The 23,328-nt window shown below is 43.8% G+C and overlaps 1 protein-coding gene across 4 annotated transcripts in view; it reads left to right on the forward strand.

Moving 5' to 3' along the window:
- The window catches only part of JARID2 (jumonji and AT-rich interaction domain containing 2), a 285,876-nt gene that overhangs the window by 186,711 nt on the left and 75,837 nt on the right, over window positions 1-23,328 (forward strand). For all 4 annotated transcript variants that reach the window (XM_074398471.1, XM_074398473.1, XM_010338027.3 and 1 more), the window contains one exon: window positions 22,118-22,287. In XM_074398471.1, coding sequence (XP_074254572.1) covers window positions 22,118-22,287 — 170 coding nt within the window. The remainder of the gene's footprint in view (window positions 1-22,117; window positions 22,288-23,328) is intronic.

The raw sequence follows: 23,328 nt of genomic DNA on the forward strand, positions 1-23,328 counted from the left end.
ACACTGGCTCACAGTGCTCAGCAGTGCTCCGGCATTTTTGCTAAGCCACTGGGACCCACAGTTCACCTGGTATCAACTAGTGTGTTAGCAGTAGAGGGTGTCCAGGTTCTTGGTGATTTGAACAAAGAATTGGATAAAATGCATACACAAAGCAATGCAGAAAGGGAAAGAACCACACATTTATTGAAACGAAAGTACACGCCATGTGTTGGCTATGGTGGCTCCCCTTGTAATCCCAGTACTTTGGGAGGCTGAGGTGGGCAGATCACTTGAGATCAGGAGTTCAAGACCAGCCTGGACAACATGGTGAAATGCCGTCTCTAAGAAAAACACAAAATTTAGCTAGGCATGGTGGTGCACGCCTTAATCTCAGCTGCTCTGTAGGCTGAGGCTGGGGAATCACTTGATCTTGGGAGGCAGGGGTACCACTGTACTCCAGCCGGGGCAGACTTGGGACTCCATCTTCCCCTGCACCCCCCCGCCCCCGCAAAAGAAAAAGCACACTATACTTAGTGGGAGTGGACTTGAGCAAGTGGCTCAGTGGTACTGGTGGCAGAATTTTCTGGGGTTCAGGCACCCTTTAGCGGTTTCTCATTGGTTACTGGGTAACCCATGTGAATAAAGAGCATGAAGTGAAGTTTGCTGCCATAGTTTCAGTGAAGTTACAAAGTTGTGTACTTGGGCTGGGAGGTTGGTGTCTTTCCATTTGGTTTAGTTCTAGGAAGTCCTTAGGTTCCCTCCCTCCAGCCCCCATTCTCCTGCTTCATTAGCACAGTTTTGGAATAAGTTAGATGTTTGCCTTATATTTAGGCTATTACAAACAACAAGGTGTCTGAGCCTGTTTCCTTGTCCAGTAAATGCAACCATTACACCTTACGTAGCATTGGCTCTAACCCCATAGTGCACCATCAGAATCAGTTGGAGGACTAGTTAAACACAGATCGGCTAGTTCCTGCCCTGAGAGTTTTTGATTCATTAAGTCTGAGGTGGGGCCTGAGAATTTGCATTTCTAATATACTCCCAAGTGATTCTCTTGTTGCTGGTGGGATAGTCACAGTGTTATAAGGACTGCTCCGAGGGTTAAATGCTATGTGATTTAAAGCACATACTATTACCCTTAAATAATAAGCACCCATTCTATATATGTAGTTGCTGGGTAAGTGAACAGTGATATGTCTGTGGTTAGGAATTTTTGGGACCAGGTAGTGCCTTTTCCTTATAGGGATTTTTTTCTTTGCGTGGCCCCAAATGTTTCCTTCCTCAGCTTGTTCATCTGTCTTGTGTAGTGAAAGAAAAGTAATAATGTCTTTCCTTCCCTTGTGGTTTATTTGAAATTATTTATAGTCTAGTTGTTGGCTGCATGCCTTCTCCCCAGCCTCCATCTCTCTCTCTCTCTCTCTCTCCTCTCTCCTCTCTCCTCTCTCCGTCTCCTCTCTTCTCTCTCCTCTGTCCTCTCGTGTGTGTGTGTGTGTGTGTGTGTGTGTGTGTGTGTGTGTGTGTAATTTCAGTTTAAACAGTCTAAGCTTAGGTGGCATGTGTCCTACCTAATGGCACGTCATCTAAGCGAAAGTCTTTTTCCTGATGTAAGCAACTTATCAGAGCAAACAATGTGATTTAATCTTGGATTTCTTTTGTATGGGGTTGTCATATGCCTGCTTTAATTTTATAAGAAGATTTCCAGCTTCTTGTGGGCTTTAATACATGGTACTTCCCTTGGCCAGGTCAATATACCCACTGCTGCCCACCCACATCAATTTCATCATACAGGACTGGGGATGTTTTTCCTTATACTTTTGGGGATATGGGGAGAAAATTTGAAAGTACTCTCTCGCAGCTAGTTGTTCTTTTGTCTTATAATTAGCATTCATTCATGACATTCTGCCTGACAGTCATGCAATATCCATCACATCCCTGTTTTCTGGATTCTTTTAGGCCATAAGAGTATTTTCCATAGCCCTCTCCAGGGTGTGTGTGTGTGTGTGTGTGTGTGTGTGAATGTATGTACGTGTGTCAGGTGTGGATAGGGCTGAGAATACTTATGTTTGTGCCAGTACACTTCTTTTCCCCTGGTTTCACATGTTTCAACTTGCACAAGACTTAATTTATACCCAGTGGGAGAATCTCGGTAAAATACATGTAACTCCATAAGTCTGTCTCCAGCCTTCACTATGTTTATAAGCTTTTTTTTTTTTTTTTTAAACAAAGAAAGTTTTGTTGTAGACCAGAGAATGAGAAATGACACTAAATAACACTATAGCTGTCCCTTGATGTACAGAATTCATGCTTCTGTGATGGACAATTCTATATACTGCTAAATCAGTGACTTACCTTTGAAAATGGAATTTTTTACATTTTTAGCCTGTAGAGTTGTTTAGGGTGGTGATACCTTTCAGAGAGTATTGCACAGTGATAGACAGCGATGTATCCAGTTCCCTAGAGGAGCCGATGGATAGAGAGATCTTCAGAAAATTCTTAGAAGGGCAAATAGGGTCAGTAGTCATCTTTGTTTATTTTAACGACTGTGTAGTGTAGAAGAGAATGCATTGGTTTTTCATTGTCATGACAGCAGAGGCTCTTAGCACCCCTGGCCAGAACAGAAAATGAACCCTTTCGTTTATCCAAGTGTGAGTCTCAGAATCGCACTATATGCATTCCGTGGAGTGCTAATTCAAGTATTGATACAGTATTACTGTGTCAATAAGAGTTAATAGTTGCCTAATCCTACTCTTGTCACTAAATACCCTTGAACTGCTGTTTCCTCATCTATCAGGAGGCGATGAGAAGATTTTCAGCTATAGAAAAGTGCTTCTCAGCTTTATCTATCTTGGGCCCTAACCCCTGCTGGAAGAGGACTTTGAAGTTTTGCAGTGTATGTAATTCGTGAAATTTTTACTTTCTACTTCATAAGTAGGTTTGCGTTTGCTTTAATAGAAAAAAAAAGGATTGTTACTGCCAAGTAAAAGACTTAATTCTGACTAGTTTTTGATTTCTAGATGTTCTGTTTGGTTCTTTTCAAATGTTAGGTTACATTCAAATGTTAGTTTCAATGTTTGTTCGGTGGTAGTTTCTGTGTTCACTTTCAGGTGTTAGTTTCCTGTTATGCAGATATTTTCAAACTTGGCTTTTATCTGCTTTAACATAGGCGAATGATTGAAATTACTGACATTTTTCCAGTTTGACATCTGCTGGGTTTTCCTCATGGTGCTTCATTTCCCTGAACGTGAAAAGTTACTTGGGGGGTGATTCTTTGAGGCCTGAGATGAATAAACTGTCCTTACAGAAGGTTCATGTTTGTTTTTGCTACCTACCTTAAGATGATCATCAGTCCAACATTATTTAAACGAAATTCAGGTCTTGAGAGGTGATTTTTGGATTCCAAATTGCCATGACAGCCCCTTAAGTTTTACAACTTGTCAGGAAAGAGATCCAGCCTGTCGGAATCGTAGCTTCACGTAAAAAAGTTGCCTCCTGTTAGAGCCGTATGTTAGGCGTCCCCGCAACTGCCAGTGCCAGGGAAATCAAGTTCAGGTTTGTCTGTGTCACAAGCACAAAAGTGGGGTCATTTCTCCACGGGTCGGTTTGGTTCTAGCTTTTACTCTTAGATTTTCTGTCAGTAATTTGTGTGTTTTGTTGATGCCTTTAATGACTTGCTTGAATATCTTGGCCTGTGGTATTCCTGGAAATGACTCATGATGCCATGCTTTGCTACATTTTATTTTTTAATTTTAAAGAAATACATTTTATTTATTTGAAGTCGAGCAGATTAACAATTTAAGCTGGTTGACACATTGGAGTTTCAGTGCCTTGAGGATGAAGAATTCAAAATTCATCCTCAAACCAATCCTAAAGAGCAAGCTAGTCTCAAAGCTAGCAGAAAACACAGAAAAGCTTTGCTGCTTTTTATGGCTTCTAGTGAAATCGGGAAGGATCCCTTGTTCCCCTCTCAGGGCTTGGGATGGGGGTGTGGCTCACTTCTTCAGCGCGCCTACGCTTTTATACCTCTAGGGGAGCATACAGAGGTGCAGGGTGTGGGGCTCCAACCCCATGGCAGTGTCTAGGGGTGGATTTACAGCTGAAGCCTCAGTGGGCATGTATTAAAGGGTGTTTTTTTTTTTTTTTAAACCACAGCAGTCACTTTATTCTTAAGTTGCACTTCACAAAACCACAAGGGAGAAGTCCTTGAGTGGGAGAGAGGGGTAGGGGGTTAGGGAGCAGGGGATGGCAAAGAGTAGGAAGAGCAAGACCCAGAAACTAAGCACTCCCACCCGCCCAAGTCTTGGGGACCAAGCAGAGACTATGCCTCAGGCCAGCCCAGCAGGGCTTTCTGCCTCCTGGCTGTACAGAGCTAGGCCAAAAGGCCTCAGGGGAAGGGCCATGGTCCTCCAGAGACTGCCTACGTTTGAGGGACAGCCCCAGGCCAATACTTTCTGTGCCCAAAGAAGGAAGTGGGCCTCCCCTCCCCTTCCCTCCCCCAGGCTGAAGAAGGCAGCCTGAAGCAGGGGTGAGGGCTCCCCATCCAGGGGTTTCAGGGAATCTTCCAGGCCTGGTTCTTTTCTTTCTTGGTGGAATTCTGCTGCTTCTGCCAGGCAGCCATGATCTCCTGAAGGGCGTCCATGACCTCGTCAGCCACGTGCACCCGCTGCCTCAGCTCCGGCCAGCTCACCTCCTCCTTTGCCGGCCTCAGCAGCTTTTAGTTTGCTGTTTATATGTGGCTTGTGTTAGCTCAGTTAGACCTCCTTCCTTATCACAAGGACAGAGGGATTTCTGTGACCCATGGTTCCTTGCCTTGGCGTAATTGGATCACACGTGGGCTTGGAGAATGAGTGCAAGGTTTTACTGAATAGAAGTAGCTCTCAGCAGACGAGGGGACCAGAAGGAAGATGGTTTTTTTCTGGAGGCGTGCTGGTCGCTGGCTTGCCGGCCTGCCAGTGCTCTTCTGTGGCCTTGCTCTCCACAGCCAGCCGCTTGCGTCCGTTTCCGCCGATGTGTTCCTCAGGACGTCCAGCTGCTTGTGTCTCTGCCTTGTTAAGGTCTCAGGTTTATTGTTTTGATTTTTGCTTTTTTGACACGGAGTCTCTCTCCCTGCTAGCCCTGCCGCCGGGGCTGGATTGCAATGGCATGATTTCGGCTCACTGCGATCTCTGCCTCCCAGGTTCAAGTGACTCTCCTGCCTCAGCCTGCTGAGTAGCCAGGATCACAGGCGTGCACCACCATGCCCAGCTAATTTTTTGTGTGTATATATTTGTTTTAGTAGAGAAGGATTTTCACCATGTTGGCCAGAATGGTCTTGATCTCCTGACCTTGTGACCAACTTGTCTCCCAAAGTGCTGGGATTACAGGTGTGAGCCACTGCACCTGGCTGGTTTTCAAAGGCCCAGGGGTAGGGGTGTGGCTGGGCAGGTTGATCTTGGAAAATAAAACGTTTGGGCAGGAAGGCACAAGTGCCTGTCCTCACCTAGGTCCCTGGGGGTAGAGCCCTAGTCAAGGGGCCACTCCCTTCATCTACTTAGCACTTCCTTTCCCCCTTCCCTGTCATTTAAAGGGACCGCACTCTTCCATGCTCAGCAGTCCTGTGCCGCTAGTTGCCTTCCACCCTCATTGAAAGGCCCAGTTTCAGAAGCGTGGGATTAGAAAAATCCTAGTGATCTCTGTTTCTAAGCTGCTGCGTCTAACGGTGTGGACCCCTGCTTGGTGGCTTTTCTTGGGAAATTTTTTTTCCATAATGATGTTTATATTCTGTCTTTTCCTATTCAGTTATAACGAGTTCAGTTTAGGGGAGAAGGAGATTCCAGTGGACTATACTTCCCTGAGGGAGCCTTTGAGTGCTCACCTGGTCTCATAGGTCTTGGACTTCTGGAGCTCTAAATGGGCCCCTCCCAGCATATCCAGTACTTTCTTAGAGCCTAATTGCAGGCCACCCTATCCCTTAGCTGTGTGCTTTTATGGTTTTATTGTTTAGTTTAACTGCAGTATAGATTCTCCCGGGAAGCCCATGGGTGCGAGGTTGTCTGTTCTTCCTGGAAAGGTCCTTTGTGGTGAATGATTGAGTTCCCAAGCCAATTTCTGTTCCAGAGGGAGGTTGTTAGAGGGGCTGGTTGGGAATGGCAGTCTCTACTGACCTCGTTGGGTAGTCTAGTTTATGTTGTCAGGCTGTGACTGGATTACGTCACACTTCATGAAACCTAAGCCTTCCCATTTAGACTTGAAAGGCAGAGCCTGTGACTGCTTCACTGCCCATTCTCTGAGATCTGTCCAACTCAACCATACCATGAACCCTTGGCCTCAGTTCCTCATTCACATGCACTGTCTCTTAACACCTACATTGTGAAAGTCCCGCCTTAGCCTAGTTAGTTACTGGGCTTGTCTGTCTGCAGTGGTAATTTGTGTAAGTCTCTACTTTTAAAGTTGTATAACATAAAAAAAAAAACTTTTTTTTTTTTTTTTTTTTTTTAAAGGACTTTTGCCAGGTGCGGTGGCTCACACTTTCAACGTCAGCACTTTGGGAGGTTGAGGCGAGCAGATCATCTGAGGTCAGGACTTCTAGACTAGCCTGGCCAACATGGTGAAAACCCACCTCTAGTAAAAATACAAAAAAAATTAACCAGGTGTGGTGGCGAGTACTCATTATCTAGCTACTTGAGGGTGAGGCAGGAGTATCGCTTGAAACCAGAAGGCGGAGGTTGCAGTGAGCAGAGATCACTTCACTGCACTCCTGTTTGGGCGAAAGAGCTAAACTCTGCCTCAAAAAGAAAAAAAAGGAGGGACTTTTATCTCTGCCCTGTTAAGTTCAGTTTTGGGGAGTCTGCTAATTAAATGGACAGAACACGGATTAGCAAAAGGAAAAGAAAGACAGATTTGAGTTAACAATGAAATGTGATTCTTAGGAGGTTAGAATGTACCATCCGAATGGGATGTGGAGGGGCAAAAGGCGATTCTGGGAGGACAAACGAATTCTTAGAAGAGGGCGGAGAAAGCCCACTTAGGAAGAACAAGTCAATTTTTGAAAAGATAAGTGGGCCTTTAGCAGAATAGACAGAAGATAGAATATTTTTGTGTCAGTGTCTGTTAGTTGCCCCCAGCAAGGGGATTTATGACGTTTGAGTTCTTTTGGGAGGCTCTGCTTTTAGCAGATAAAGAATTTAAGGAACTCAGATGCTGTTTAGCTCAAAATAATCTTTACGTCGGAATGGCTAATTCTGGACCCTTTTAAGACCAAACAGACTTGAGGAAGAAGCAGTGAAAATAGATTACTATTGTTTTTCAAACCTACAAGTTCCCCAGGGTGAATGTCTTGGGGCCTGTTCTTGCTATGAGGTTATTATAGCTGCTTTCTGACAGTATTTTGGACATGGATGGGGGATGGGGTGGGGAGGAAGCTTGAAGTGTCCAGCTGCATGTGTTCTCATTTACAAATTGCTGGAGCCGGGGCCTCAGCAACCCTTTCCAGTACTGATGTATAGCTGGGAGTGTGGAGTTTGGCAGTGAATTGACACGGTTAAAGATGGATGCCTCTTTGATCAAAGGGAGGCCATTATGGCATGTTTAGACTGGCGGAATTGGAGAGTTGCATTATAAAGAGAGGAGTTATGCCTCTCCCCCTCCCAGCGCCTGTCACCCACATCTTTATGAACATGATTCTGCATTTGCCCAGTTGGCTGGCATAAGCATTGTGCTGAAGCCAGCAGTGAGGGAGATGTACATACTTAGCTTTTCTCATCTGTGAATTGCGGAGTGGAGGAGCATGTAGTTCATTTCCATGATTCCTCAGCACATCCTTGTTTCTGACTAAGTTGGACCAAATGTGACGATTTTTCTTACAGTTCCAACTCCTTTGCTTTTGTGGTTCCTTCTTACAGCCCCCGCTTAGAAGATCCTTTAGACAAATGACCCTTTCTCTCTTGAGTGGTGGCTTGCCTTCCTGTGGTGGTGCAGTATAGCTTGAAATGAGCTAGGAATCGGGTTCCCTCCACAGTATGCTGCTTTCTGCTCCATTGAAATAGTTTATTCCGGTTTCGGGCAGTAGAACAGGGGAGAATGGAGCCATCAGAAAACCCAGGTACAGTGCCTCTCATTGGAAGCATCATCAACATGAATTAATGCAGGTGAGAGAGGACTCAGTGAAGCTAGGCTTGAGACTTTGGATGTTACTCCTTTAAAAAGTCTTTAGCTCAAAAATTCTATCAATGGCTGCCTTCGTTGTTGGAGGTTTAAGAATGTGTCGCATGGGTCTCTGTCTTCCTTCTCTACTTGCACCCTTGCTCCTGTGTTTTATTAGGATCTTGTAGAGTGTATTCTCTCCCATTTCTTTGACTTTATATTTTTGATCACCCTTCTGTCTGTTTTGTAATGAAGGTGATTTGCATCCAGAGAAAACAAGTGGATAGCGAGGCTTTATGAAGGACCTAGGATGGATCTGTGGCTGCAGCCTTCTTTTGGAGGGTTTAAGCCACTCTGAAGGAGGCTGACTTTGTGGCTTTATCAGTTCCTGTCTACAGACAAGGAAAATGGGCTTAAGCAGGAGGGATTAATGAAGGCCTTAATTGAACAGGAAGTCTTTGTCTTTCAGCCCTTTAGAGTTACACACAGCTTGGGTGTTTTTATCTCGAGTCCTGTTTAAGAGATTGGACTTCTTAGGATGTTTCTGGAAACTGAGTGGAAATCAGAAATTGTCATGGAGTTCAAACGCTAAAGAAGAGGGGTAACAAGCCAGCTTCATTGGATGAGGAGAGGGGCTTGTTTGGATTTCCTCATTCTTCCCAGTCTCACCCCAGGAGTTTTTACTACTGACTTGGCTCAAAGCCTTAAAAGCCCATAGACTACTTTTGTAATGTCACAGCAAATGCAAATATGTTGTCTCTGGAAAGGAACTATCACGCGGCACGTGTGTTATACCAGCAATGCTGTACCTGTAGCAGAGATTTGTTGGTTCAGTGTCCGAAACACAGATAACATACTTGACATGACGGCCCCTTGTGAGTCAGGAATGACTTTCCCTTCTTGGAAACATTTTGATGTGAGATCTACTTCAGAAGACATTCTTGTGCGAACCTTTGAGGGTTCGTTCAAGCCATACGCAATTAGATGGACATGTATGTACTGCAGATACTCAGTGTTCATCAGCTGTCCACTGCTGCTGTCTACCTATGTGACCTCTTTCAGTGTAGTGCACATTCATGACATCAGGTGGATTCACAGCTTGAAGCAGCGGACTGGCCCTTGGCAGGAGGCTGATGAAAACCTGGGAGGACTTTCATTTTGTACTGGGGTGAGGTGTCTGAGGTCATGGAATGGTTAAGATTGCAAACAAGGTAGAATATTGTGAGTTGGAAGGTTGGGGTGACCCCTTTGCGTCCTGCCTCCGAACCCTGCAGGTCCCTTGTTTTGGTTTGATTCAGTGATGTCATTTCTATTTTGTGGCCTTAAATATAGTACCATGTACAGTGTCGAATGTTGGGAAAAATTTAAGGCTGCTTAAGGGATATTCTGGGCATTGTTAGAAAGGAAGGTGATTCGCATGCCTTGCTCTTGTGCCCACTTTTCAATTCGCACAGTTTCTTTGGATTTTATTTAAATTTTTATTCCACTGATGTGTCTTCTAGACCTGTCACTTCAGGTACCAATGACACAGATGCTGAGATGCTGTGTCTGTAATAACCTGTAAACTGTGGATTGTAGGTGGGAGAATGTACCATTGCTTCAGCATCACAGAGCACAAACAGCCAGAAGGCCGAGGGGAATTTGTCTTATATTCATTAGCTATTAGCAGTTTTCTAAATTATTGTGTTTCTGTATCTGAAGCATTTTTTTTTTTTTTTTTTTTTTACAAATGTTTTGTGGGAGACAACGTGTCAATAATAGTGAATCCTTTTCTTACAGAGCTGACTTCACCCAGCATTTTGGTTGGTGATAGTTTAAGTAATGCCCCATACATTGAAAATCACAAATGATTACGGTCTTGGCAACTAAATAATTTGGGGCTTTTGTCAGAGCCTCAAGATGAATACTTTGAGGTAATTCTTGAGAGAAAGAAATATTAGAATCATGGCGCATTGCTTTACTTTTTTTTCTTTGCTTGGTGGTAATATAGCCCTTTTGGGTTCATATCAGAAAATGAGGGTTTTCTGATACTCACCAAAAAAGACCAAATGCTGTGTATCTTTAGGCTATTTATATGTATGTGTATATGTGTATATATATATATATATATATATATATATATATATATTTTGCGATCTGAGGAAGCTGGATTGTATATTTCTAGATGTTTTTCATACAAGCAAAGAAGTTTGGGGTGTGATGAGTTGGAGGGGTGAGATTATATTGGTAGTAGTGTTTACAGACCTACTTTCTATAAACAGGGGCTGGGTTCTTAGCTGGCACCATATTTTAGTGCAAGTCCTAAAAATTGGCTAATGCCACTGCTTGTCATAATTCAGCATACCTTTTTTTTTTCCCCCTCGGGGTGATCCTACAGCTGGAGTATAAAGACTCGATATTGCCATCTATTGGTGCCTCCTGGCTACTTCATGAGATTTGCGGTGGGTAGGGAAATTGCCTGGGATCCCTTTTCTATTTGTTCACCTTTAAATGAAGAAAATTTCTGTTAGGGAACTGAGTGTGTGAGAGGGAGGGCATGTAACATGCCAGGGCCCACTCCGGTCCTTCTGGGAGGTAGTGGTCACTCTGAGCGTCGCCTTTGTGCTTTGGTGTGTCGTGTCCAGAATGGACAGTTAGGATCCCACCTACCCCAAAACTCAGATTTCTAGTGGGACGTTTCTGCAGCTAACTTAGACACATTCTACTGAATTTTTATTTTTATTTGTTTATTTTGAGACAGAATTTTGTTCTTGTCACCCATCCTGGAGTGCAATGGCATGATCTCGGCTCACTGCAACCTCCACTTCCCGTGTTCGAGAGATTCTCCTGCCTCAGCCTCCTGAGCAGCTGGAATTACAGGCACCCACTACCACGCACAACTAATTTTTGTATTTTTGGTAGAGGTGGGGTGTCACCATGCTAGTCAACGCTGGTCTCCACTTCCTGACCTCAGGTGATCCACCACGTCTGGCCTGGATTTTTAGTTTTTAATGAGCTGTATAGCATTGTAGAATTCAATTTCTTCTAACATTTGTATTTCTTTCTGAAGAAAAGGAAGTAAAACAGGATTCTCGCCTCACAGGGTCATTCCCTTTCCTTTGCGTGGCAATTTGTAGTTGGGTGTTGAGTAATCTGAAATGGAGAGACAGCTACGGTTTTTGTTGAAATGATATCTAAAAAACTAAAATAGGGAATCCCAGTGAGAGATAGTAGAAAGGCAAGTTAACATTCTAACTGGCTCTTCTAGGCTTTTAAGACTGAATGTACTTTAGGTAATTAGTTCACACATTATAACGACAACAGCCTGTTAGAAATTACTTTGGCCAGATCCTGGCTAGATTCTTTGGCTACTTGCTCATATTACTCTTCTGACTCTTACTACCTTTATTTAGTCTCTTCTGCCTTAAGGTCTGCTTCTTGCTCAGGACTGTCCTGAGACCAGCAGTCTTTGTCCAGAAGAGTATTTGTGGCTCTTCCCTGGGAGCTCGGAGTTGTATACCTCGTAACAACAGGGTTAGGCCGCTCGGGAATGGTGGAGCAGACAGCCTGCCATAGGTGGTAAACTATAACTGCGTCATTTGTGACTGACAGAACAAAGGGCTTTGTTGCCACCTTAATTGTTGATTAATGATGATCCCTCTCAAATTTGACATGGTTGCTTTCTAGATCACAAAAGAACTCAGTGTCAGATGTTTCCTTGATCATGACAGTCATGATTTTCAGGCCGTCTTGGTTCCCTGACATTTGAAGATGCCGCTGAAGATTTCAGGAAACATAATTGAATACTTTTATTAATTGAATCAAAAGCTGTACTGCATATTACTCTTCATACTGTTTTTGCAGGATGTCAGCAGCTGCCTGAGATTTATGTGCACAAGACATGTTTTATTTGGGAAAAAGTTGTTCATAGCTTGTAGATATTTAGTATTATCATCTTCTTTTTTTCCCTCTTTGCTCTCCCCTATTCCTTACCTGGAATGAAAGAAAAAGGTTCACCTTTCTCTCTGTTGCCTGTTTTCCACTTCGGGTATTCCAAGGGAGTGGAGTGTCTGCAAGCAAAAATAATGTCTTCCTGACGTGGTGGTGCTGCTTGGATTTGCAAGGCTTGTCTTGTCCTTGGGCTGGCTTCTTAATGGTTAGAGCTGGTGAATATATTCTGAATCTGTTATGTTAGCTTTCCTAAGGGTGACTAACAGTTCTGAAGTAAGTTAACGTGTTACCTAAACGAGTTATTCCTCATGAGAAGTGCAGATTATAGATTGTATCACTACTATTAATCTTTAAGGGAGTAGGGGAGTGGAGTTTTGGAATTGGGACATCTTTCTAAAATACATATGAATCAATTTTTCACCTATCCCGCCACCTCTTTTTTTTTTTTCCCCTCCCTTTTCCTGTGGATGTGGCTTCCTCAGGGAACCCCTCCACCTTCTAAAGTGCAAGGTGGTCTGAAATCTAAACGTCACTGTATTTACCTGTTTCACTGGCAGTTAGAAAATTGGAGCTAGAAATCTTTAGCAATACTGACAGTTTGGAGATTCAGATTTTACTTCTCCATTGGAGACCAAAGTAATCAGGACTTTTCATCTACTCTTATGAAATGACAGATCCAAAGGAATTATTACAGGTATTACTACATTCAGGTACCACTTTTTTTTTTTTTTTTTTTAAGAGGAAGTCAAAGATCACAGAAGTTTGGAGCTAGACAGAGCCTTAGCTTCTCCTTTTTAATAGTCCTTAAAACAGTTAAGAAAAAGGCCCAGGACCCGGGCGCGGTGGCTCACGCCTGTAATCCCAGCACTTTGGGAGGCCGAGGCGGGTGGATCACGAGGTCAAGAGATCGAGACCATCCTGGTCAACACGGTGAAACCCCGTCTCTACTAAAAATACAGAAAATTAGCTGGGCATGGTGGCGCGTGCCTGTAGTCCCAGCTACTCGGTTAGTCTGAGGCAGGAGAATTGCCTGAACCCAGGAGGCGGAGGTTGTGGTGAGCCGAGATCGCGCCATTGCACTCCAGCCTGGGTAACAGGAGCGGGGAAAAAAAAAAGAAGAAAAAAGAAAAAGACCCAGCTCGCCCTAGGTGACAGGTTAGGTGAACTAAAGCTACGTATTACTGTGACACTTTTCCTTGTACCACTCTGACCAAGCAAAACATGGTCATGTTTCGTCTTGAGGGGAATTCAACTAACAAAAGGTTCCTTTAGGCAAATTCCAGCTATGGCGAATGTTTACTCTAAATTGCTTCCTATGTAACTTAATTAAGACAAGTGCTGCAAATATTTAATATCCTGTGGTTTTTTTTCCATAAACAAACTATTTCGTCAGTTTATATGTAAAGCAAGAAATGAGACCTGGGGACCAGTAGGGCTCCATCTCCAGAAGTACCATAAAGCAGGCTTTCTGCAGAGAGTAAGTCTTCTCATAGTGCCAGCTGACCTCCTGTTTTGTCATTGTGTGATACCCTCCCATTCTGGGAACTCAAACCCTGACAGTTTATAAATGTGGGAACTGGGTAGACTGTGAGTTAGAAGGATATGGTCTGTGCTAATGTCTCTCATTACAGAGTTTGGTCTCAGTTGGTCTCTGCTCGCCTCTGGGTTCACTTGAGGATGTGTTTATTTTCTCTTTACCATTCAGGATGTTCACAACCATTCTGTGTGGTTTGCCTGCAGCTGCACTTGCATTTGAATTTGGTGGGCAGCTTGCCCTGGGTAGAGGGTATCCCTTGCCCGACCCCCCACAACCTCCAGTGCGTGTACACACGGGCACACTCTTGTTTCTTTGAGTGGCTGCCAGGTTTGTAGTGTGTGTGTCTGGGGGGAGAATAGAGTGGGTAATTATTTTGGGGATGGAAACACAGGAAATTTTTTTTTGAATAGGCTTTTCAGCAAGTTGGCAAAGCTTCAGGGCCAGCTCCCACACTGGCACAAAGAGCGCAGCCATGCCGGTCATTCTGCATTTGCCAGACGTGGACTATCTCTTTTTTTTTTTTTTTTTTTTAAATGAACAGACCCTCCCTCCCACCCATTCCTTGCCCTTTGCTTAGAATTGGGATGTAATCTAAATAATTGGATTTACCAGCTTATGTTTTTAATATTGGAAAATTGAGTTAATAAAACGATGTTTTGGCATGTACATCCGTCAGCAAGGGACCAGCTGTGTATTCACTTTAAGCTGCCTTGGTCCCCCTTGCTCCAGCCGATTTGTGTGTCACGCCATGTCCTTCTTGGGTTTACAGACTATCAGAAATCCTGGATGGAAATAGGATTTAATTAACCTGGAAATTGCTGTTGTGCTGAAGTTAGGGCTACCCTAGAGATTGAGTGCACAGATAGCAATAAGCTGGTTATTGCTACACTGTTGATGACCCCAGAGGAAACCTGGAGAAACAGTGCCACCCTTGTGTGAGGCTTCTAATGGCAGGATGCCCAGGAAGCTTCTAAATCATTTGGGGGAGGAAGGGGCACAGGGAGGGTATTAAAAAAGAAAAAAGTATTTGTCATAGTACTGTTAGTTCATCCCTGGGGTTTCTTTGCAAGCATGGTCTCATGAGTTATTGGTTAACTTTCAAAATAATGGTAGTGTGTATATTGCTATGCCCTTTCGTTCTCATGAAGGTGCTATGTACATATTTTAACAACAAAAAGTGAAGAGTAATTTCAGTAAATCTTTCTTTTCTTTTCCTTTTCATTTCTTTTCTTTTTTTTTCCTTCTTCTATTTGAGATGGAGTCTCACTGTGTTGCCCAGGCTGGAGTGTAGAGGTGCGATCCCAGCTCACTTCAACCTTCGACTCCTGGGTTCAAGTGATTCTCCTGCCTCAGCCACCAGAGTAGCTGGGATTACAGATGTACACCACCATACCCAGCTAATCTTTGGGTTTTCAGTAGAGACGGGTTTTACCATGGAGGACAGGCTGGTCTCGGACTCCTGACTTTGTGATCTGCCCGCCTCAGCCTCCCAAAGTAATGGGATTACAAGTGTGAGCCACCGTGCCCAGCCTATTTCAGTGAAAAGAAATTTTTTTTTTTTTGAGACGGTCTTACTCTTCCACCCAGGCTAGAGTTCAATGATGCAATCTCATACCGGCAATCTCGGCTGCCCAGGTTGAAATGATTCTCTTGCCCCAGCCTCCTGAGTAGCTGGGAATACAGGCGCCTGCTACCACACCTGGCTGGTTTTTGTATTTTTAGTAGAGATGGGGTTTCCCCATCTTGGCCAGGCTTCTTTGAACTCCTGACATTGTGACCCACCCACATTGACCTCCCAAATTGCTGGGATTACAGGCATGAGCCATTGCACGTGGCCTATTTTGGTAAATTTCTAAGCGATGATACCTTACCGCAAATGAGAGGAGCCTATGGGAGGCTTAGCAGAAAAAGAAAGTCGCCTTCCCTGTAGCTTAGGGAGTGGATGGATGGGGAAAGGAAAATAGTGATCTTTGCCCCGTGGAGCTCATGCAGTTTAATCAGGAAGTACAAATACTCTGATGTATGTGGTGGTCTTGTCCTATGAGGTGTGGCAGGAGCTGCCTCCTGGGTACAGCCAGCTGTGACCCAGAAACAGTTGTGCTGTGTGAGACCATGTGGAATACAGTGGAATACCAAGGGGTAGAAGAGTAAGTGCCACAGGGTGACTGTCAGCTACAGCCAGACCGGATTTGGCTCCTGTAAGGTGATGGTGAGGATGGGCAAGTGGCATGGTAAATTCTTATTAAGGAATGGCCATGTGGGCAGGTGCCTAGTTGGTATATATTTTTTTCCTTATCAAATATCAGCCTCTATATTCAAGACACAATTTTATTCTTAATGAAACTGAAATCCTGTCTACCTTTGGGTGGACTTCTGCTGGGCTGGCTGCTGACTTTACCTGAAGCACAACAACACGGAGGCTTCTCCTCTCCTGTTGCTACTGGATCTGTTTTGCAAACATCCAGCAATCTCCCTTTTCCTCTGAGTTGCCATTCAGTCCGCCTCTCTGCTCAGAAACCATACGTGTGCTGGACTCTGATTTCTAAATCATGAGTGATGGGTTGTATAATTCATAGCGACTGCAGCAATGTAGTGTCCCTCCCCTCTTCCTTTCCAGCATCTACAGAGGGCATGTCCTCTATATCTGGTAAGGCCTGTATGTGGAAGGGGACCAGACAGCAGAGACGGAAGTAGGGAGTACTGTGTACACCAGCAAAAGGGCAGACCAGTGGCCTTAGGGTTGGGCGGCTGCCCATACATGAAGTACTGCTTTAGGATTGTCACCTCTCTGAGGAGGTGACTTGCATGCACAGACATGAAGGGAGTGTCCTCCATGACAGAGTTACAGGCCTGGATTGTTTGCTTCCCTCCTCTGGCCTGGAGGGTGAGAAGCAACCAGCCATGGCAAGATAAAGGGGAAGAGCATTCTGGATGGAAGGAGCTGTTTGGATTAAGCAAGATCCCCTTGGACCATTCCTGCAATCTCTACCTTTATCTTGGGCCATTTATTGCCAGTTAGAGTCACAATCTGTAGGATCAACTTGGTAAACTGTCATTCATTTTAACACTTTGTCTCTTCTTTTGAGGTACCTTAGCTTAAATGGAGTTCACTCAGCTGTCTAATTTTGGTCATAACCGAAGGGCCATGGAGTGCCTTGGCCTGGCAGCTTTTAGTGAGGGCCGTGCTCACACACAAGGCTTCACCTCACCCGCCACCTGGAGGTGGTGTGGCCTGGCAGAGAAGGCTTTCTCACAGGGACCCATAAATCTGGCTGCTGGTCCTGTTTGTTCTGCCATCCAAGCCATGTGACTTGGGTGGGTTTCAGCCTTCTCCTAGTTACTCATCTGTGCAGTGAAGGGGATCTTAAGATCCTTGAATAAAGTCAGCACCTTTTCCCATTTCCCCAAACACTAAACAAACAGCAGCCTGTATCTGTCTTCTCCTGAACTTACTTGAACTTTGTGGTCCTTTAATTCACATACACGTCCCCCGTGATGGTCTGATCTTAATTGTCTATTTCCTCACCCCCTCTGTGCCAGCCCTGTGTTTTTACCATGTTGTAAATAAAATGTTATCCTCTGAATATATCAACATACTTCTTCCTCTGCTGAATTACATTTACTTGGTTTGATCTTTTCACCTTGGCTTGCCGGAGGGTTTGATATAATTGGTTTCATTGACATAAAGGGTACATGTGGAGTTCCTAGAATGAAGCCATCTTCTGTAAGGGATCTCCTTGAAGAATTAATAAAAGATAAACATGGAAGTGAGTTACACTGTCACTGCTGCTTCTGTGGTATGTATATGGGACGAACACCTTTTCTGGGGCTGTGTATTACCCAGGGCAGCCTGGCCCATCCTGACTACACGCAAGGCCAAGAGTCTTGGGAGGGCACACTTTTTATTTTTCCCTCAATCATCCTATTTTTATTCTTTTAACCTCAGGAACTCTGTGCTCTCTCCACCCCAACCCTACAGGGATTCTGAACCTCTTTTAGCCCAGTTGCTTTTATTTTTGCTCTAATAATGTAATGATAGGTGATGGTCTTTTTTGTTGTTTTTGTTTTGTTTTGTTTTTTTTTAATCGGTGTCTTGCTCTGTCACCAGGTGGAGTACAGTGGCACAATCTTGGCTCACTGCAATCTCTGCTTCCTGGGTTCAAGCGATTCCCCTGCCTCAGCCTCCTGAGTAGCTGGGATTAGAGGCGTGCACCACCATACCCAGCTAGTTTTTTGTGTTTTAATAGAGATGAGGTTTCACCATGTTCGGCAAGATGGTCTCGATCTCCTGACTTCATGATCTGCTTGTCTCGGCCTCCCAAAGTGCTGGGATTAAACAGGCATGAGCCACAACGCCTAGCCTGCAGATGGTATTCTGTTGACAATGCCAGTCAGCTGATGGCAAGGAGCAAGGAAGTAAATGGTGTGGCGGGCAGGTATGCCACCTCCCCTGGAGGGCTGAGGCCGTGTACACTGGGTACAGCCTCACCTTTCTCACTGTGCCTACCAGGTGCCCCACTCCGTTACACCAGGGTTCTGCTGCTTCTGCCATCAGCATCTGTAGGTGCAAATATTGTGAGTTTTCAGCACATCCAAATCACTTTCTTCTGTTTTTCTACATCTAGAAAGAAAACCCTTTTCCTCAAAGCTGCCTGTACTGACTGGAATGTGTACTCAGGATTTGACTGTGTCCTTCAAGCTGTTGGGTTGTATGGGGCCAGGAAAACAGGGTCAACACCTTCATAATCCCCATGGGACTCTGCAGGCCGATCCACACTGCAAACCTACCCTTTTTAGAAAGTACAGGTTCTTTTTGCCTCTTTCAAAAAGATACCGGTTTGTCTCCTCCTTTAGTTCATGGTTTCATCTGGGTCTCACAAATGTTTAATCACTTGTGAGCTTGGTTGCTGCTTCTAAGAGATACTTTATTTTGCTGCCACTTTTTAATCTGTTACTGCCTTATTTTTCATAGCCTCACTGGGAAAGTCATCAGGCACCAAGCACTTTTTATTTGAGCAGTGGTAGGAGCAGTTTATCCTTGAGGTCCTGAAATTGTGAAATACCTGTCAGTGTGTCACTCCATTGCCTGTGCTTCATCTGTGTTTACTTGTTTGTTTCTCATTGTTGCTGCACAATCTTCTCATTGTGTGGCGTTTGTTTTCCTTGACTTCTGAAAAAGCTATAAACACTTAACATCCTGTTCACATGCAGGCAGTATTTCTATAAAATTCCTACAATACTCAGGAGTATGAATTGCGTCCATTCAAATGAAGATGTATATATTATGTAATTGCCAATTTAAAAAATATATTCAGTAGAATATTAAAAAAAAAAAACAGCAGTTTTTCTAAATATGGTGCAACATTTCCTTGATTTTAAGACCGTTCGGGGAGGTGGGTGGGAAGGAAAGCCTCATTGGAAAACAAGGGCAGTGGTATTGGCTCAGTGTTCCTGGCAGCTGGTTGGAGTGCAGAGGAAGGGTTCCGTCGCCTTCCCTCCTCCGACACTGCGCCCTCAAGATGTGTCGTCACCAGGTGCCTGTGAATTGATAGAGAAATTGAGAGCCAGCCTTGAGAAACCTATGCAGTTTGAAGGAATGATTTCGAGTCTTGTAATAAATTTGGGCTTGTATTTTGTCTTTTTAAATTGTCTTTTGCCCCCTTCTTCTTTTTTCTTATGTAATTAAACAGATAGAAAATTGAAAGGCGGGAAAAATAAAAGCAGAAAACTGCTCCTTATCTGCGATAGATGAAGCTTTGTGATTGGCTGGATATCCCCCTCACCCTAACTCCTCCATCGCTTCCTCACATCCCCCCATTTAGTGTCCCCTGTGAAGGTCCTGCTTCTGGGCTTCTGGTCTTTCCCATCTTATTTACAAGCAGGCAGTTGTTTGCAATAAGAGCTATTTATTCCCAATCACATAGAAGTAGTGGCATTGCCTGATTTTTCCTCTACCTACCCTTTTTTTTTTTTTTTTTTTAATATCACTAGGGAATTTGTTAACTTTGATTCACTCCCTCCTGTTACCTTGTTAATGTGACTGTTTCATGCCAGTTATTTGGGGTACTGAAGTGCTTTTCGTGCCAGGCGTCATGGCTCATGAGTGTAATCCCAACACTTTGAGAGGCCAAGGCAGGAGACAGGCTTGAGGCCAGGAGGTCCGGGCCAGCCTGGACAGCGTGGGGAGAAGACCCTGTCTCTATGACAAAACAAAAACAAAAACCGAGCAATAGCAACAAGCCAACAACAGCTGGGTACAGTGGCATGTACCTGTAGTCCCAGCACTTTGCAAGGTGGGAAGGTCTCTTGAGACCAGGAATTTGAGGCTGTAGTGAGCTGTGATGGTATCACTGCAATGCAGCTTAGGCAAAAGAGGGAGACCCTGTTTCAATAAAATGGTTAAAGATTAAAAAAAAAAAAGCTCTCTGATGACCTATATAATGTGTAGTTTTTATTTACTTATTTTTTTAATTTCATTTTTAGTAGTATAGATTACCTAGTAAGTCGTTGGAGCCACACTTTGTCCTTTTTGTTGTATTTATCAGTTTATATCAGAAATATGATGAGACAGCAGTGTTTTTGGTGAGTCATAGGGGAGGCAAGGCTAGACAGTGCTTAGGATATACAAGGGAAGTTAATGTTAAAATGAGATGGATAAGTCCTCATAACGTTGTGGTACTTTATATTTGAGGAGTGTGGAGGATTTATGGGGTTAAATTGAAAAGTGTTAATTTTTAGACAACCGTGTGTGTGTGTTTTGCTGTAGGAATTTGTTAACTACTGTAATGTTATTTTTAAATGTTATGGCATTTTGAGCATCAACAGTTTAAAATACATGCTTACTATTTTATATAATTCACTCCTAACAATGTCTTCAGGGGAATACATCTGCTGTTTTACTTACTTAGGTTTTTTTCCCCGCTCTGAGACAGTTTTGCGTGATCTCAGTTTACTGCAATCTCCATCTCCCGCCTACCAGTGATTCTCCTGCCTCAGCCTCCCCAGTAGCTGGGATTACAGGCACCTGCCAGCACGCCCAGCTAATTTTTGTATTTTTAGTAGACACGAGGTTTCACCACATTGACTAGGCTGGACTCAAACTCCTGACCTCAGGTGATCCCCAGGCCTTGACCTCCCAGTGATAGAATTATAGGCATGAGCCACTGTATCTGGCATTTACTTAGTTTTATTAGTTAATTATTTTGAGTGGGGTTGGATTATCCATCCTGCATAGTGTTTAGGATTCTGATCAGGTCTGTTTCAATCCCTGTACTGTGGGGATGTTTCTTGGTTCTTCTTGTTGTTTTGTCCTGCCTTCAAATAATGTTTCTCAGGTATCTCTCTGAGTAGGTCTAGATGAACAGTTTAAAGTAGTATCCAGGTTATCATCCTTACACGTGCTTACTATTCCGTAAGCAAGATACCTTGACGATGAAAGAGGAGTGGCTATTAGGCAATTGACGATAAATGTCAAATTGGCTATACGTAAAGTAAAAATGTTAGTGTATTTATTGATGGAGAGAAAGGAAAATTTTATTGGCCACTGTGTTACAAAAGAACAAACTGGCTGGGCGCAGTGGTTTGCGCCTGTGATCTCAGCACTTCGGAAGGTCAAAGTGGGCGGAACCTGAGGTTAGAAGTTAAAGACTAGCTTGGCCAACCTGGTGTAACCCCATCTCTACTAAAAATACAAACATTAATTGGGCTTGCTGCTGCACACCTGTAATCCCAGCTACTCAGGAGGCTGAGGCAGGAGACTTGAACCTGGGAGTCAGAGGTTACAGTGAGCTGAGGTGGCAACAGTACGAGGCTCAATCTCAAAACCTGCTGCTGCCAAAAATACAGGTCCAAGATCCATTAGGGTTCACTTGGATAGAAAGGAACTTCTATGTAACTAAGATTTTCAGGCGAAAGGAATTATAGATCCAAATGGGTAAGTTAGGGAGTTAGTAGAGGATTGTAATGGAAAAGAGGTCTGAGGAGTAGACTAAGTGTATTATGTAGTCGCAGTTTGACCTTCTTGGCCGAGGGTAACCCATAATGTGGGATTGGAGGGGCCGTAGACTAGAGTGACATATCTGTCATATAAGCTTGAATTGTTGTAGTGAACTTTTGTGGCTTAATTTAGAAGTGGCAACAAGGACACTGATGGATAAACAAAGGCGAACTGGATGCGATGACACAGAAGAAGGTTGGATATGGATTCGTGACGCTATTAGATAAAGCATAGGGAGCTAAACAAATGAATATCATTAAGCTGATGATGTCAAACATACAGTGTGTACACAGGGATGTACTCTACACACTGGTATATGCACATTCATGGCACACATTTTATATACGTGTATAAAACAGTCCTTTAACCAAATTTATTGCACTTTAAAGTAGGCCTGTGGTTGATGATAGTGTGAGTGATACAGAACCTTAATTAGAAAGAGTTTGCTTGAAATAGGATCTTTTTCCCCCTTATGTGTCATGATATTATTGCCACACGTAGGCCTATATCCTCCAGTCTCTGCTTAATTTATTTTTAATTTTCTTCTGCTTTTACAGGCCCAGGCTGCAAGCACAAAGGAAGTTTGCTCAATCTCAGCCGAATAGTCCCAGCACAACTCCTGTAAAGATAGTGGAGCCATTGCTACCCCCTCCAGCTACTCAGATATCAGACCTCTCTAAAAGGAAGCCTAAGACAGAAGATTTTCTTACCTTTCTCTGCCTTCGAGGTAAGACTTTGCAAGGATGAGCCGAGGCCTACGTGGAGTCTACGTGTAAGCCTGAGGTGTACGTGGAGTAGACGTTAGCTTTACACTCTGCCTGTTTCATTTTTCTGTCCCTAGTCTGGGTTGAGGGGGAATTGAAAGTGAGAAGTCCTACTGAGAGAGTGCGTGCTGGGTGTGGCTTTCAAACCATCTGTGAAGTTTTATTTCCTTTTTAATGCGAGTCTTCCATCCCACTTCCTGGCTTCTCAATTCACAATTATGCAGTTTCTAACTTTTACAATTTGACCTCTCTTCACTACACCGCCACCGGGACACACACATTGCTGACTTGTTTTGTAAGGCAGCTTTTGTTTGTGATGGGGGCCTTTGGGGATCTGAAGTCCTCTCCCAAGGCCTGGCCATGAGCCGTAGTGAGGAGGGGCTCATGGATCTCTCAGCCCTGTATTAATTACATGGAGGAAAACGGTACTAATACTTTCCGAGTCCAAATGACGCTGCAAATACTGGTTCATGTTTCACCTCGGACCCGTTAACAGAGGCGAGGTGGATTTGGGATCTGAATGGAGTTATTCGTGAAAGTGTTTTTTTACAGATTTCTTATTACTAAGTTTTCTAATATCTGTGAGGAAAGAACACAGAAGACTGAGAGTATACGGAACCTTTTCTGGAGGAATGATAGAACATTTAGGAAGTCCTGAACACAGAGTTTCATTGGTGAGGTTATTTGAGAGAAAATGAACAGAAGAAGAGGGCCTTTGCTATTGGACATTTGTGGTTCAGGGTCACTTTTATTTGATTAATATTTTGATGATTTGTTACTACAGACAGATTTTAAGTACCTCCAGAAGTTTTCACCCGTCATCCCTCACTCAGTACCTTAGTGTGTATTTCCTTTCAATAAGTACATTTTCCTCTTACTGTCAAAGTTAGGAAGTTCCCAGTGATACATGGCACGAATGCAGTCCTCAAACTTGTGTTTCACATTTGTTCTGAAGGTGCTTTGTAATGTCCGAGTTTAGAACAAAAGGACCCAGTTCAGAATTG

Source organism: Saimiri boliviensis, chromosome 4 (assembly GCF_048565385.1).
Source record: "Saimiri boliviensis isolate mSaiBol1 chromosome 4, mSaiBol1.pri, whole genome shotgun sequence".
Lineage (NCBI taxonomy): Eukaryota > Metazoa > Chordata > Mammalia > Primates > Cebidae > Saimiri > Saimiri boliviensis.